The sequence below is a fragment of the Acinonyx jubatus genome, chromosome B1, assembly GCF_027475565.1.
Source record: "Acinonyx jubatus isolate Ajub_Pintada_27869175 chromosome B1, VMU_Ajub_asm_v1.0, whole genome shotgun sequence".
In the NCBI taxonomy this organism is placed as follows: domain Eukaryota; kingdom Metazoa; phylum Chordata; class Mammalia; order Carnivora; family Felidae; genus Acinonyx; species Acinonyx jubatus.
This window is the reverse complement of record NC_069382.1, coordinates 64,435,790-64,453,592: the sequence shown is the minus strand read 5'-3', so window position 1 is coordinate 64,453,592 and position 17,803 is coordinate 64,435,790. Positions and strand designations below refer to the sequence as shown.

Here is a 17,803-nt window from a genome sequence, read left to right as displayed (position 1 = left end):
AAAACTACAATAAATACCATTGTTCAGAATGACTAAAATAAAAATTAAGACCAGGGAACATAAAAAGTTGTCTTGAATGTAGAGTAGCTGCAAATTTTACATTATTGTTGAGAATATAAAATTGTGTATCATTAGAAGTTCTGGTGGTTTCTTTTTAAAGGAAAAGTATCCAACTTACAAACCAGCAATCCACTGCTAACACTTATTAACTATTAGCCCAAGGAAAATTAAAATATATAACCAAACATACTTGTACAAGAATGTTCAAAGACACTTTATTTATAAGAGTTACAACCAGGTTTCCATCAACAGAAAATATATAAAAACAAAAAAATTAAACGCTGTGATATATTCATATGGTAAAATATTACTCAGAAATGAAAGGGAATGTACTATTAAGAGACAATAACATAAGTGAATCTCAATACATTATTTTGAGTAAAACAAGTATTATACAAATCTGCATATATAGTATGATCCCATTTACAAGGATTTTAGAACAGATAAAACTATACTATGGTGAATAATATCAGAGCACTGGTGGCTTCAGAAAGAATGAGGAGGGCAGCAGAGATTGACAGGAAGAGGCATAAGGCAACTTTCTTGGGGACAGATGATGATTTTCAATATCTTGATATAACTGTGTTTTTTATTATTATTTTAATATGAAATTTATTGTCAAATTGGTTTCCATACAACACCCAGTGCTCATAACAAAAGGTGCCCTCCTCAATGCCCATCACCCACTTTCCTTTGCCTCCTACCCCCCATCAACCCTCAGATTGTTCTCAGTTTTTAAGAGTCTTTTATGATTTGGCTCCCTCCCTCTCTAATTTTTCTTTTTTTTCTTTCCCCTCCCCCATGGTCTTCTGTTATGTTTCTCAGGATCCACATAAGAGTGAAAACATAGGGTATCTGTCTTTCTCTGTATGACTAATTTCACTTAGCATAATACACTCCAGTTCCATCTATGTTGCTGCAAATGGCAAGATTTAATTCTTTTTCATTGCCAAGTAGTATTCCATCGTATATATAAACCACAACTTCTTTATCCATTCAAGAGTTGATGGACATTTAGGCCCTTTCCATAATTTGGCTATTGTTGAGAGTGGTCCGATAAACATTTGGGTACAAGTGCCCCTATGCATCAGCACTCCTGTTTCCCTTGGGTAAATTTCTACCAGTGCTATTGCTGGGTCATAGGGTAGATCTATTTTTAATTTTTTTGAGGAACCTCCACACTGTTTTCCAGAGCGGCTGCACCGGTTTGCATTCCCACCAACAGTACAAGAGTTTCCCGTTTTTCCACATCCTCTCCAGCATCTATAGTCTCCTGATTTGTCCATTTTAGCCACTCTGACTGGCATAAGGTGGTATCTCAGTGTGGTTTTTATTTGTGTTTCCCTGATGAGGAGCAACGTTGAGCATCTTTTCATGTGCCTGTTGGCCATCTGGATGTCTTCTTTAGAGAAGTGTCTATTCATGTCTTATGCCCATTTCTTCACTGGATTATTTGTTTTTCGGGTGTGGAGTTTGTTGAGTTCTTTATAGATATTGGATACTAGCCCTTTGTCTGATATGTCATTTGCAAATATCTTTTTCCATTCCGTTGGTTGCCTTTTAGTTTTGTTGATTGTTTCCTTTGCAGTGCAGAAGCTTTTTATCTTCATGAGGTCCCAATAGTTCATTTTTGCTTTTAATTCCCTTTCCTTTGGAGATGTGTCAAGTAAGAAATTGCTGTAGCTGAGGTCAGAGAGTTTTTTCCCGCTTTTTCCTCTAGGGTTTTGTTGGTTTCTTGTCTCACATTTAAGTCCTTCATCCATTTTGACTTTATTTTTGTGAATGGTGTAAGAAAGTGGTCTAGTTTCATCCTTCTGCATGTTGCTGTCCAGTTCTCCCAGCACCATTTGTTAAAGAGACTGTCTTTTTTCCTTTGGATATTCTTTCCTGCTTTGCCAAAGATTAGTTGACCATACTTTTGTGGGTCCAATTCTGGAGTCTCTATTCTATTCCACTGGTCTATGTGTTTGTTTTTGTTCCAACTCCATGCTGTCTTGATGATTACAGCTTTGTAGTAGAGGCTAAAGTCTGGGATTGTGATGCCTCCCACTTTGGTCTTCTTCTCCAATATTACTTTGGCTATTCAGGGTCGTTTGTGGTTTCCATACAAATTTTAGGATTGCTTGTTCTAGCTTCGAGAAGACTGCTGGTGCAATTTTGATTGGGATTGCATTGAATGTGTAGATAGATCTGGGTGGTATTGACACTTTAACAATATTTATTCTTCCAATCCATAAGCACGGAATGTATTTCCATTTCTTTGTATCTTTTTTTTCAATTTCCTTCATAAGCTTTCTATAGTTTTCAGCATACAGATTTTTTACATCTTTGATTAGGTTTATTCCTAAGTATTTTATGCTTCTTGGTGCAGTTGTGAATGGGATCAGTTTATTTGTCTTTCTGTTGCTTCATTATTAGTGTGTAAGAATACAACTGATTTCTATACATTGATTTTGTATCCTGCGACTTTGCTGAATTCATGTATCAGTTCTAGCAGATGTTTGGTGGAGTCTATTGGGTTTTCATGTATAATATCATGTCATCCACAAAAAGTGAAAGTTTGACTTCATCTTTGCCATATTTGATGCCTTTGATTTCCTTGTGTTGTCTGATTGCTGATGCTAGAACTTCCAACACTATGTTAAACAACAGTGGTGAGAGTGGACATCCCTGTCGTGTTCCTGATCTTAGGGGGAAAGCTCTCAGTTATTCCCCATTGAGGATAATATTAGCTGTGGGCTTTTCATAAGTGGCTTTTATGATGTTTAAGTATGTTCCCTCTATGCGGACAATCTTGAGGGTTTTTATTAAGAAAGGATGCTGAATTTTGTCAAATGCTTTTTCTGCATCGATTGACAGGATCATATAGTTCTTATCTTTTCTTTTATTAATGTGATGTATCACACTGATTGATTTTTGAATGTTGAACCAGCCCTCCAGCCCAAGAATGAATCCCACTTCATCATGGTGAATAATTCTTTTTATATGCTGTTGAATTCGATTTGCTACTATCTTATTGAGAATTTTTGCACCCATATTCATCAGGGATATTGGCCTGTAGTTCTTTTTTTTTGCTGGGTCTCTGTCTGGTTTGGGAATCAAAGTAATCCTGGCTTCATAGAATGAGTCTGGAAGTTTTCTTTCCCTTTCTATTTTTTGGAACACCTTGAGAAGGATAGGTATTCTCTCTGCTTTAAATGTCTGGTAGAATTCCCCTGGGAGGCTATCTGGTCCTGGACTCTGATTTGTTGGGAGATTTTTGATAACTGATTCCATTTCTTTGCTGGTTATGGGTCTGTTCAAGTTTTCTATTTCTTCCTGTTTGAGTTTGAGAAGTGTGTGGGTGCTTACGAATTTGTCCATTTCTTCCAGGTTGTCCAGTTTGTTGGCATATAATTTTTCATAGTATTCCCTGATAATTGCTTGTATTTCTGAGGGATTGGTTGTATTAATTCCATTTTCATTCATGATTTTATCTATTTGGGTAATCTCCCTTTTCTTTTTCGGAAGCCTGGCTAGAGGTTTATCAATTTTGTTTATTTTTTTTCAAAAAACCAACTCTTGGTTTCATTGATTTGCTCTACTGTTTTTTTAGATTCTATATTGTTTATTTCTGCTCTGATCTTTATTATTTCTCTTCTTCTCCTGGGTTTGGGGTGTCTTTGTTGTTCTGCTTCTATTTCCTTTAGGTGTGCTGTTAGATTTTGTATTTGGGATTTTTCTTGTTCCTTGACATAGGCCTAGATTGCAATGTATTTTCCTCTTAAGACTGCCTTTGCTGCATACCAAAGCATTTGGATTGTTGTATTTTCATTTTCATTTGTTTCCACACAGTTTTTAATTTCTTCTCTAATTGTCTGGAAAACCCATTCATTCTTTAGTGGGTATTCTTTAACATCCATGCTTTTAGAGGTTTTTCCAGACTTTTTCCTGCAGTTGATTTCAAGTTTCATAGCATTTTGGACTGAAAGTATGCATGGTATGATCTCAATTTTTGTATACTTATGAAGGGCTGTTTTGTGACCCAGTATGTGATCTATGTTGGAGAATGTTCCATGTACACTTGAGAAGAAAGTATATTCTGTTGCTTTGAGATGCAGAGTTCTAAATATATCTGTCAAGTCCATCTAATCCAATGTATCATTCAGGGCCCTTGTTTACTGATCCTATGTCTAGATGATCTATCCATTGTTGTAAGTGGAGTATTAAAGTCCCCTGCAATTACCACATTTTGATCAATAAGGTTGCTTATGTTTGTGAGTAATTGTTTTATATATCTGGGGGCTCCTGTATTCAGTGCATAGACATTTATAATTGTTAGCTCTTCCTGATGGAGAGATCTTGTAATTATTATATAATGCCCTTCTTCATCTCTTGTTACAGCCTTTGATTTAAAATCTAGTGTGTCTGATATAAGTATGGCTACTCCAGCTTTCTTTTGACTTCCAGTAGCATGATAGATAGTTCTCCATCCCCTCACTTTCAATCTGAAGGTGTCCTCAGGCCCAAAATGAGTCTCTTGTAGACAGCAAATAGATGGGTCTTGTTTTTTTTTTTATCCATTCTAATACCCTATGTCTTTTGGTTGGAGCATTCATTCCATTTACATTCAGTGTTATTATAGAAAGATATGGGTTTAGAGTCATTGCGATGTCTGTAGGTTTCATGCTTGTAGTGATGTCTCTGGTCCTTTGTGGTCCTTGCAACATTTCACTCACAGAATCCCCCTTAGGATCTCTTGTAGGGCTGGTTTAGTGGTGATGAATTCCTTCAGTTTTTGTTTGTTTGGGAAGACCTTTATCTCTCCTTCTATTCTGAATAACAGACTTGCTGGATAAAGGATTCTCGGCTGCATATTTTTTCTGTTCATCACATTGAAGATTTCCTGCCATTCCTTTCTGGCCTGCCAAGTTTCAGTAGATAGGTCTGCCACTACTCTTAAGGGTCTACCTTTGTAAGTTAGAGTTTGTTTATCCCTAGCTGCTTTCAGAATTCTCTCTTTATCCTTGTATTTTGCCAGTTTCACTAGGATATGTCGTGCAGAAGATGGATTCAAGTTACGTCTGAAGGGAGTTCTCTGTGCCTCTTGGATTTCAATGCCTTTTTCCTTCCCCAGATCAGGGAAGTTCTCAGCTATGATTTGTTCAAGTACATCTTTAGCCCCTTTCTCTCTTCTTCTTCTTCTGGAATTCCTATGATACGGATATTGTTCCATTTGATTGCATCACTTAGTTCTCTAATTCTCCCCTTATACTACTGGATTTTTTATCTTTTTCTCAGATTTCTCTTTTTCCATAATTTTATCTTCTAATTCACCTATGCTCTCCTCTGCCTCTTCAATCCGTGCAATGGCCGCCTCCATTTTATTTTCCACCTCATTTATAGCATTTTTTAGTTCTTCATGACTATTTTTTAGTCCCTTGATCTCTGTAGCAATAGAGTCTCTGCTGTCCTCTATGCTTTTTTCAAGTCCAGCAATTAATTTTATGACTATTATTCTGAATTCTTGTTCTGTTATATTGTTTAAATCAGTTTTGATCAATTTGTTAGCTGTCGCTACTTCCTGGAGTTTCTTTTGAGGAGAATTCTTCCATTTCGTCATTTTGGGTAGTCCCTGTGGTAGCTCCAAACTGCAGGGCACTTCCCCTGTGCTGTCCAGAGTAACTGTGTTGGTCGGCGGGGCCGCAGGTAGACCCGATGTCTGTCCCCAGCCCACTGCTGGGGCCACAGTCAGCCTGGTGTGTACCTTATCTTCCCCTCTCCCAGTGGCAGGACTCACTGTGGAGTGGTGTGGCCCCTGTCTGGGCTACTTGCACAGTACCAGGCTTGTGGTGATGCTCTGATGGGATAGGGCATATTAGCCAGTGTGGATCCACAAGGTGAACCGGGGTGGGAGGGGCAGTCTTAGCTTGCTTTGCCTTTGGTGGTCCCTTGCAGGAGGTGACCTGCAGCACTGGGAGAGAGGCAGGCCCGTCAGAGGGATTGATCCACAGAAGCACAGCGCTGGGCGTTTGCAAGGTGCAAGAAAGTTCCGTGACGGGAACTGGTTCCCTTTGGAATTTCGCCTGGGGGATGGGAGAGGGAAATGGCACTTGCCAGTGCCTTTGTTCCCCCACTGAGCTCTCCTTCTGGGGCGCAACAACAGTCCCTCCCAGTTCTATCACCCTCCCTGCTCTCCGAGAGCAGAGCTGTTGACATTTAACATTCCAGATATTAAGTCCCACTGGCTGTCAAAACTCAGGGAGTCTGGTCCCTCTGCTTTTGCAAGTCAGACTCGGGGGCTCTGCCTTGCAGGGTGGGCTGCCCTTCCACCACCCCGGCTCCCTCCCGCCAGTCTGTGTAGTGCGCACCGCCTCTCTGCCCTTCCAACCCTCTTCCATGGGTCTCTTGTCTATGCTTGGCTCTGGAGAGTCTGTTCTGCTAGTCTTCTGGCATTTTTCTGGGTTATTTAGGCAGATGTGGATGGAATCTAAGTGATCAGCAGGATGAAGTGAGCCCATCGGCCTCCTATGCCACCATCTTCCCTGAAATAATTGTGTTTTGAATTTTTTTAATGTTTATTTTTGAGAGAAAGAGAGAGTTGAGTGGCAGAGAGAAAGGCAGACAGAGGATCTGAAGGGGGCTCTGTTACAGGGCTTAAACCCACGAATGGGACATCATGACCTGAGTCAAAGTCTGATGCTCAACTGCCTGAGCCACCCAGGTGCCCCATGTATTTTGATATTTATTGCAGATGTGCACACATTTGTCAAAACTCAAAGAATAAAAACATAAGAGCAGACCTTTCCATTGTGTATAAAATGTCATCTCAAAAGAAAAAAATCTCTAAATAAATATTTAACTCTAATTAATGATATGTACTAAAGTATTTAAGACAGAAAAGTGTACTGTCTATAATTTGAAATAAATAAAAAATATGGTAGATTAATAAATTAAAAGAGGAATGGAGATACACACAAACATATACACATATATGTGAAAATCAAGCATAAGAAAATATTTGTCTAGGTTTTGGTTATATGAATATTCACTGTAAAGTTCATTCAAATTTGCTGTATATTTAAAATTTAAAAGAAATAAAATATAAATTTGGAAGAAATACAATATAAGCGATTAAACCTTTACACAATTAAGAGAAATGTTTACATCACTTCAAATAATAGATTTTAAAATTTTATGTTATATTTGTTTACTTATTTGAATATTGTCAGAACACTCGTTTTTGTGAGGTCTTTATAAAAGATTTATATAAACCTAAATGGAAAAATATCCAGCAGAAGTTTGATAGTGGAGGAGGGGTGCACAGGTGTGGTGCCAACAGGAATATGGGCACTCTGAACTTGGGCTCACTTTGGTTGTTAACCTAAAACTGTGCTGAAAGTAGTAGTAAGCATAACATATAGAGTTACTGAATCACTATGTTGTACACCTGAAACTAAGATAACATTGCATGTCAACTATACTCAAATAAAAAAAATTAAAAAGAAATTACCTTGGAAAACCAAATTTTAAAAAAGCCTGTTAAAAAAATTGAGAAAGACTAAAAGAGGCAAAAACAAAACCACATTGCCAGGATTTCTGATAGAATATATAAGCACACTTCTGACAGAATGTTTAATATTTTTAATGTTTATTATTTATCTTTGAGAGAGACAGAGACAGAGCATGAGTGGGGGAGGGAGAGAGTGAGAGAGAGGGCGACACAGAATCCAAAGCAGGCTCCAGGCTCTGAGCTGTTAGCACAGAGCCTGACACGGGGCTCAAACCCACGAACCTTGAGACTATGACCTGAACTGAAGTCTGACCGTTAACCAACTGAGCCACCCAGAAGCCCGTGACAGAATGTTTAAAATAGAATTTTTATGTTGTCAAATATTTCTACCAATTGTTAGTGTAATGACTGACAGTCCCATCTCTGAATGGGCTGTTTGTTTAACCCACACAACTGATAAACTCACAATCACTTTCAGACAGCCTGGTGACTAGTTCAACAACTTAACTAAGCACGTTTTTTCTAGTGCCTAGCCCAGCAAATATGCTGTAGACTACTAAATTTCCTGTAGACTACTCTCTATGAAGCAAACTTGGCACTGGCTCTCCCTGAGGGCCAGTTCCCTTGCTATATATTAAGTAAGGTCTTTTATTGTATTTTCAACCCACTCATTTGAGAGGTTTACTTCACCAATGATCACAGGCATACCAGCAAGTGTATTTAAGAACTTAATTTGAATCATTTTGTTCAGCAGCTACTTAATAGATGTGTGTTGATATAATGAGTGAATGCATATTTTTGCTGATGAAAACCTGGACTTGAGTGTTAAAGGAAAAGAAAACTTTTTTGGAAGTTGGAAAATCTGGATTCTGATATTAGCCAAGCAACACCCACCTGTGTGATCCTCAACAAAGAACTTTTCCTCTCAGGTCCTTGGCTTTATATATATTTTTAAATGGATTGAATTTTTTCTACTATTTTGTGGCTCTAAAAACCTAACTCTCAGCTCATACATAGGGAACTGATGCCTGAAATAAGCAGTGAGTAATATTAGTTAAAAGTAATACCACACACTCATTTGTGGTTCATATACCATAGGGTGTTTATCTTTTAAACATGCTGAATATCAAGCTCATGAATCAGGATATTTCCTTTCATTTATAATACAGAGGTGTGGTAATTGAATTCACAATAGAATTTTAATAATTGAAGATGTACAAAACAACTTATAATTTATTTACACATTAAAGTAGTGAATGCAAATGCTATCATGCAGTATATTAATATTAATGATCAGATAAAGGCATTTAGACTTCATTCACCTTTAACTCACGACCTGTTAACTCACAATCCTTTTTCCTACATCTACAGTGTAGCATATCCACATTGAACCCTATTATAAACAACATACCTATATTTTGTTTTTTGAATATAAAGTAGCATAATGTGCTTAATTAGCAAATAATAAGGATGTGTTAATAGGTAGATTTTCTATCAAGCTAATATGATGTAGTACTCTCCTCACCACAGAAATGGTGAGAAAAGACAACCAGATCTAAAGATAAGAAGGCTTTGGAAGTCAACCTAAAGAAAATGAACAGTAATGACAAACATTTCATTGTACGTAGGTCCTAATATTTTGGTATTTGTTGATTAGTAAACGAATCAATGACTGTTAGAAAAACAGGGGTAAAACCATTTTTTTTAACTATCAGGATAATTTTTAAAATCATTGCATTGGAGGAAGCACTGTGACTCAAATCACATGAAAATCCATATTGGGATGGTAGAAAACATGATATGTGCCCAAGGCTGATACATAAGTAGTTTTCTGGAATTCTCACAAGCTTGGCTTTAATGTACTATATAAATTTGACTTTATTTGCCTACTTTGTTATACTTTGTGAATAGATGTAAATAGAATGCTAAAACATCATATTTTTAACGTTTCAAAACTTTAAATCTTCAATGCAAAGTAGCTCCAGTCTTTCAAGTCATAGCTACTTTTAAAGGTTTACAAAAAATAGTTTAATGTAGAGTCAGAGAACTGTAAAGGAGCATCCTGTTTTGCATACCACCTTACACATCTATAATAATAGTACTGCTTTGAGAATTCATTCTTGAAGGGATAAAATGACAATTTTCTGTAGCAGGTCTTCACCTTGAGAATTTTAAAAGTTAGATATATCCCTTTCTTGACTTAGTTTTGTTAGGCGGAATGATTCAGTCCACTGCATGCCAATTTTCCCCAGTTTATCAAATATACCCTGGTTTGATGGAACAAACATGCAAGCAACACATCCAAAGGTGAGAAAACTATTTCTCTCCCCTTAGAGTTCCAGAAAGGACAAAGTTAACCAGGAAAAAGGTAAGACGATCCTATAACCACATACTGGGTATTCACATCAACTTGGAAACACACACAGAATTAATTTTGGCTTTAGATATACCTGATGGCAATTCTAACTTCCTGTTAAATGTGGTGCTCTCCATATGCATTGAGAGAAAATCTTCCATGGCCCCTCATGTACTGAGGCCTCATGTACAGAGACACTGAGCCATTTGCTCTGGACTATCTTGCCAGGGATATTTGGATAGAAAACTGTCTTGAAACATAGAGATAACATCTCTCACTGGAGCAAAGAGAAAGTGTATTTATAGCCTTAGAAGAGTTTGTATGCCCATTCACAGAGAAGGGCAGGAATACTTGCCGTCCAGAGTAATAAAGGTCATGTTTTTCTCTGATACAAAGAAAAGGCAGGCTGATGGGCCATACAATAGACATGGTGTCCTTCAACTCACATATCTTCTCATGTAGCATTCTCTGTGATAAGTGCTCGTTTAACCTGGTCCGGGAACTAGCTCAGTTAATACTGGAATTTCATTTCTCAGAAATAAAATTCCAAAAATGTTCTTATTTTTCAAACATAATTTACTTGACTAGAAAAAATCTGTGATTTATTAATAATATTCGGCCATTATGATGTATATGGCATAAATAGTTTGATTTATATATTAATTAGTGCAGTCTTTAATATTTAATTGATTATTTGACCAGTACTCCCTCACTCCCTTCATTGCCACCATTTGTTGCTCTTATCTACTGTGCTGATTTGCTTCCTGACCTCTGCAGAATATATTAACATTTTAAGATCCTTCTGTTGAACGTGCTACAAGCAGTCAGATATTTCAGATGGAATGGAACAATTTTTCCTCAGTCAGGAAATAATGCTGCTGGGTTTGCCTGAAGGTTTCCAGCCTCTAAGCAGTCATGGTTTTGATGAGCTGTTTAATGTTTGTCTCCTGCCCTAGAGTTCTCTCCTACTACTCTCACCAATCCACAGCTACTATTCTTTAATACCAAAAGAAAAAACTCATCTCCCACAAATGACATCTTTGAACTATTCTGTAAAATGGTGCATAGCAACACTCTATGGATGTATTAAATTATGCTGACTCTGTCCATTTATATAGTAACTACTCTCATAGACAAACATTTTGATTTAGAAGGTAAAGGAATCATAAACCCCTCTTGGTTTGCAGGAGTAGTTCTGTACCATTAAGTTGGACATAGCATTCTCTGGTCACATAAAGATGTAAGAATTTTAAGGTCTTTAAGTGGCACCACTAGGTATACTCAAAGAACACTCCTGTTGTCCTCATAAGGTCTTCCTTCAAGCCTGACTTTGATTATCAGCAGCAGCAAATGATGCAGCAATGTGATCAGCGCTATAGGTAAGAAAAGGGATGTAAGGTATAGTTCTGTTCCTAACAGGATTTACAACCAAGCAATTAGAGTATATGACAATATGCTAAAATATTAGGACACACATATTAAGGGTTGTAAATACAATAAGAAATTATACTATGATGGGAAATTATGACCCAGAAAGAAGTAGAGACAAGAAAGAAATAGAGAAAAGAGAGTAAGAAAAATCCAAAGAATGGAAATAAAATAAGAAACCAGGATGGTACAGACAAAGGAACCCAGGATTTCTGATTAGGTGATATGAGTTTAAGTTCTAGTTCTGTCCTTATTGGTGAGGATAGGCTATGGTCCTGCTGAGATAACAAACAACTCTCAAATCTCAGTGGTTTAAAATGAAAGTGTTTTGTTTTATTTTGTTTTTTCTCTCTTTCATTTTACCTTTCAAGACAATCACTAATTACCTGGGTGTTTTACTCCTCCTAGTTATTTAGATACTTGGGATGATTAAGCAACCACTACCTTGAACAGATGCTGTTTGTAATGCTAGAGGAAAAAGAGAGTTCAGGAACATTTTGTAAGTGTAATCAAATGTTCAGTCCGGATGCATTCCATGGCACTTCTATTAACTCATTGGCCAGAACTACACACACAGTCCCATCCAACGACAGAGGGATATAATATCCTACCTTCCTATAATGTGATCAGAATGTGGGGAGAATAGGAAATATATGGCACACAGGTCAAATTACTATAAAAATTTCTCATTGTGTACTCTGCATTATTTAGTCTCTGTGTATTCAATCCTAAATCCTTTCTCCTAAATTTCTAGGTATGTGACAGAAAAATTACTATACATTTGTGAATCTAATTTCCTCATCTAAGAAATAATAAAATTCCTTACTGCATATGAATATTCATAATTAAATGACCTAATGTATGGAATAAAGCTACTGAATCCTTACATTTGATGTTTCATAAATGCCTGTTGGATAACACAGCAGTTAAAACGCATGATCAGCTCCTTCAGACATACTGTGGACTATACTTAGAATTTCTATAATTAACATGATGAATTTATATGGTATTCATTTTTATCTTGAGACACAGACATAGGTTTTCAATCATATTTATGTGTACATATAGTTATAAATGATAAAAATATGTACATGTATATTTATATTTCTATCTACAATATATTTCTATGTAATCTGACAAATAAGTCACATTTCACTTTTTCTCCCTAACGAGGATTCATTATACAGTTGGCACACAAACATTTGGTAAACATGAGTCCTAAACATAATATTTGTTTAGACTCAAAGTACTGACATCTTTCTGGGGAAAATGTGGAAAATAGCTAATTATATCTCAAGATCTATTTTATCTATTATTTATTTTATAGTTTTTTAGTAAATAAATATATTCAATACAGTGGAGCCTAAACCAAATAGAAAATCTTTTTGTGTATTCCCTAAGTCTTACAGAAATGTAGATGTTTATATTCTTTGTGATTTAAATAAAACCATTTTTATTTAAAATAAATAATAACAAATAATAGGAAATAACAAATAATAATAAATTAATTCATGTATGTTAAAATAATCTATTTTAAACGTTTTATTAAGTATTTCTCTGTTGATCTTACTATGATAAATTAATAGAAAAATCATACCTAATTTATTAATAATTATAATAAACTATATAACATAATTATATATACCATATAATATATGATTTCAGCCTTATTCTAGTCAGCAGGTGGAATCATTCATTCCATACATATTTATTAAATGTTGGCCATGTGCCGATACAATTTTAGGTGCTGTAGGATAGCAAGATGAATAGTGGCTCACATCATGATGGAAAGGAACAATCCAATAAACTAATAAATAAGTCAAATATACACATACACATATAAAACATATATATTTCTCATATAAATATATATGACAAATGGTGATAAGTACTATAGATGAAAATGCATTTTAAAAGGAGAGATAGAAAATGTCTGTGACTGTAACAGTTTTTAATTATGGTTTGTGAAAGCCTTACCGCTAATGTTGCAACTAAGCATAACTGAAATGGGAATCAGTGGAAAAAGGATGGCAGGGCATTTCTGGAATCCAAACAATAATTGATTCAAACAGAAATAAAGGCAGGGTGCCTGGGTGGCTTAGTCGGTTGAGCATCTGACTCTTGATCTCAGCTCAGGTCTTGATCTCAGGGTCGAGTTCAAGCCCCGTGTTGGAGCCTACTTTAAATAGATAGATAGATAGATAGATAGATAGATAGATAGATAGACAGACAGACTATAATGAGCTTAATCCTCAAGGTCTTGGGGAAATAAAGACCTTGGATTCCCTGTGGTTGGGTAGGGGTATTACTAGTGAGTGGAAAGTACTTGGTGGGGTTTTGGCAGGGACTGGCACAACCTAGGATATTCTTTACTTTTGTCAAGATACACACTTTCACACACACATTCACAAAATGCCTTTTATAACTTAATTTTACCTCTGTCCAAAATTGTTGGAAAGTTAGGTATTACTACTATTCTCTGCCATTTTGTTTTTAAATAACAGTAATAATATATTATCTGTAACTATTCCGAGGTAAGACCCATAGAGATGGAAAAGACTGAGAGGTAACTTTGATCATTTGGAGTGATTATCTGTGTTTCTAAAACAGGCTTGACTCACTGTGTTGTTTCTTTTCTTTAAAGGTTTAAATCTCATGGCAATACATGATAAATAATTTATCTTCAATATCCACATTTAATTCAAAATGGTTTGTTTATAAACGTACACTGACACATAAAAACCTGTGGTATTATATTTAGCAGAAGAACAATAAAAACAGTATAGCCATGCATTCTGCTGATCATTTCTCCACCATGGAGTCAATTAAACAGTATCAATTATACTCATGGCACCAGAATGAAAAGATTAGAAAGGCATAGTTTCCGACCTCAAAATATATAACTCAAGGGAGACAAACAGAAAGATTAAATAATTACTAGTATGTAACAAAATAAGCCAATACATTGCATTAATAGTGTTTTCAGAGTATTCATAAAGCAGTTATTATTTCTAAAAATTGGAGTAGGATGAAACTGACAGTCTGTGAGGTAGGGAACACAAATGATAATTGAAAGGTAGCAGAACAGGTCCAATTCTCCAGCTGCATTTACCTAGAAACTTATCTCCTTTCACACATGAATAAATTTCAACAATGATTTTTGACATTGAAGTATATTTTCATATTTTACTTATTTTATTTCTTTTCTGGCTATCAAGCTTATACTTCACATTACCCTAGTCAGTTAATATATTTAATAAATGTATGCATTCATTGAATCCCTTAATGTTTCTATAAAATTGATTTTTCATATATAAAATTAAACTGGTACATCTTTATAAGATTGTTTGGAGATTAAATAAAATATGACATTTAAGAGCTTACCCTATGGTCTGGCACATAAAAATCCAAGTAAAAGTTACCTATTTTATCAAAACGCTGTAATATTATGAAAGAATTTTAGCAAAAATATATGCATGAAAACATACATGTATTTATACAACACAGGTTTGAACTGGGTGGGTCCACTTATGCATGATTTTTTAAATAAATGTAGTACAGTAGTATAAGTGTAAATTTTCTTTTCCTTCTAATTTTTAAAAATGTTTTTTTCTCTAGCTAACTTTATTGTGAGAATATAGCCTATAATACATATACAATACAAAATCTCTGTTAATCAACTGTTTATATTATCAGTCAACAGTAGCCTATTAGTATTTAAGATTTGAGGGAGTCAAAAGTTATGCTTAGATTTTTGACTATGCAGGGGTCAGTGCCCCTAACACCATGTTAAATAACCCCATGTTGTTCAAGGGTCAACTGTACTTATATTTATTTCAAGTGTTTATTTTAAGACAAGTAACATAAGAAACTTTAAAATATATATTTTCTCCCATAATTATTATTATTATCTGCTTTCTATTAAGACCAAAATGTATTGATTTGATTTGATTTAATCTAATTTGATTAAATTAATTTGATTGGATAAAACTGCTTTAGCATAATGATCTGTTATTAAAATAAAAGCACTAGCTTAATTAAGTATAATATAATTAATATAATTAATTAATTAACATAAGTAATCTATATAATTTATAGTATGTCTAAATATCAACTTATTTTATGTTTGAAAATATTTAACATAAGGAAGTGATGCATTTGCCCAATATAAAATAACATGAATCTTATGAAATTAAAATGTCTAATGATTTCTACAAATTCTAATTTTTTGTCAACCTATATATCTCCAGATGGAATAGATATCCTTTTTTATTTACTTTTATTGCTAATTAAAAAACATAACACTTATGTTTAGTTTAAAAAGTCCTACTCTTAATATGGAAATGACAGAAACTATCTGATTGATTAGGTTAACATATTTACTTATTTTTATAAATCCATTACTATGGCTTAATGTAAATTTTAATGATTTTTTTCAATAAACCATCTCTATATTTTGTCAAGAAATACTTAATTCCCCAAATTATAAATTTCTAAATTAGTCATTTCTCATTTTTAAATGTGCATTTTTATATGGAAATTTTATTCTGAAGGCATATACTGACATAAGTGCTCCTGAGTGAATAATAAAGCAGACACCTAATAGTTTAGTTCATAATTGGTAGGCATTGTGTGCAAATTCAGAATGGTGACTGTACCTTGTGTCGCAATCTTATTAGAGGTTGGTAGGATTTAAGGCCATATCCTGCTTCTTTGGTTGGCCTTCCTTCTGACTCCAGAAAAATGAATCCAAGAACCAAAACAGCTGACCAGCACTTAAACATTCTTATTGCTTTCCACCTGTGAAAATTAGCATTGCAAGTAATCAGAAAATGCATTATATATTTAAAAAATGCATCAATAAATATTCAATAGTGCATAGAAATCTCCACAGATCTAATCAATACTTGTAGGCAATTGTCAACTGAATCCATAACAGGTAAGCCTCTCCAATTAAAGATTAGGATCCCCTTCATCATAACAAACAGTTTTTTAAAAAATTTCTCACTCGTACAGCTTTACACAACATTACATACATAGAAATATAGAAGCCAATCAAAATGTATTGAGGAAAAAAATAATTAAAATCAAGTTGAAAGAAAATGAAAATGAAAAAAAAAAAAACAACTTTAAACCATGGTTAATTTTCTAAGCATCTGTATAGAGTACAATTGTCAACATACTTATAAATCTTGAACTCCTCTTTGAGTACATTTCATGAATATCACTTAACTAAAATAATTCACTAGTAAAGACTGCTGACAGTTTGATAAGGCAGTCTTCTATGGTAGGCACTTCATAAACTGAGGTACAACAAAAATTAGGCAGACAGTTATATTGAGTTGTGAGTGCATTTTTCCAACACTATCACAAAGAATATTTTCAAAAAATTTCTTCATAAGTGCTTTAAACTCAAAACTATACGAGTCTTTCCACTTCTCTGTGTCTTTGGACACACAAGAGAAATTGTAAAATGGCATAAATTTATTATCATATAACTCTAGGCCCTCTTCCTAACCAACAAATCAATGCTTTGAATTAAACTATATTTCTTTTTATCATTTTCACCAACATATATTTGCACCTAATGTGCCAAAAAAAAAAAAAAAAGAGCTCTTTCTGCTCCTGTCTAATCCATACTGTACATCTGACTTCTTGAGAAACTTAACCAAGTATTTAACCATGCTGGTTACTGTTTTCTAAATTCCCCACCCAATTATTAATGTCCATCTTTAAAGATGCTCAAATCTTAAGGTTTTTTAAGATTTTTTAAAGATCATTTTTCTCTTCTACTTTTTGAATTTTCTGAAAGAGTTGTGTATCTCATTCTAGCTAATTTCTGAACCGAGTCCATGCAAGCATTTCTATCACCCTATCCAAGTAACATTTCTTTTTTTCAAGAAATGGTCACTTTACCTGGAATTTTATGACACCCCTGACTTCCATTTCTGTAGAATTTCTGTAAAGAAAACTCCATCTCAGCCCTTTTGCAAGTTCATCCCACTCCTTTGCTTCACTATTTAATATTATAGTTTATCAAATTTTGTTGTTAGCCACTTACCTACTCTATTCATGCAGCCAAACATTCAACAACATCTGTGGTTTTAATTACAGCTACCTCTTGCTTTTTGAAACTTACCTTAGACCACTTTGCTTTTACTGAACAGCTACATTAGTACCTGTTTTCACTAACCAAAAGAAATGCGAAGGCGATTTTTGCTTTCACAAAACAAAAGGTGAAAGGGGTTAACAGTATTGAGCATTTGTTTTGCAGTCAGCCCTTAAGGAAGCAGAGTACTTCAGGAGCATGGAGCAGAGACAGTGGCCCAACCAAGCTCCTTCCCAGGCACCTACATTCAACATGTCAGCACCAAGCCACCAGAGCTTTGAACTGTGTCTGTGAGCGCCCATGCTTTATCTTGATTTATTTTGTGCATCCGTGAGCAAGATGTCTCCTAAGGTATCAG

At 34.9% G+C, this 17,803-nt stretch overlaps 1 protein-coding gene across 3 annotated transcripts in view; it reads right to left on the bottom strand.

The window, feature by feature from the left end:
• Window positions 1-17,803, bottom strand: part of FSTL5 (follistatin like 5) — a 781,763-nt gene that overhangs the window by 689,899 nt on the left and 74,061 nt on the right. For all 3 annotated transcript variants that reach the window (XM_053216758.1, XM_053216759.1, XM_027068355.2), the window contains exon 2: window positions 15,995-16,136. In XM_053216758.1, the coding sequence (XP_053072733.1) occupies window positions 15,995-16,136 (142 nt within the window). The remainder of the gene's footprint in view (window positions 1-15,994; window positions 16,137-17,803) is intronic.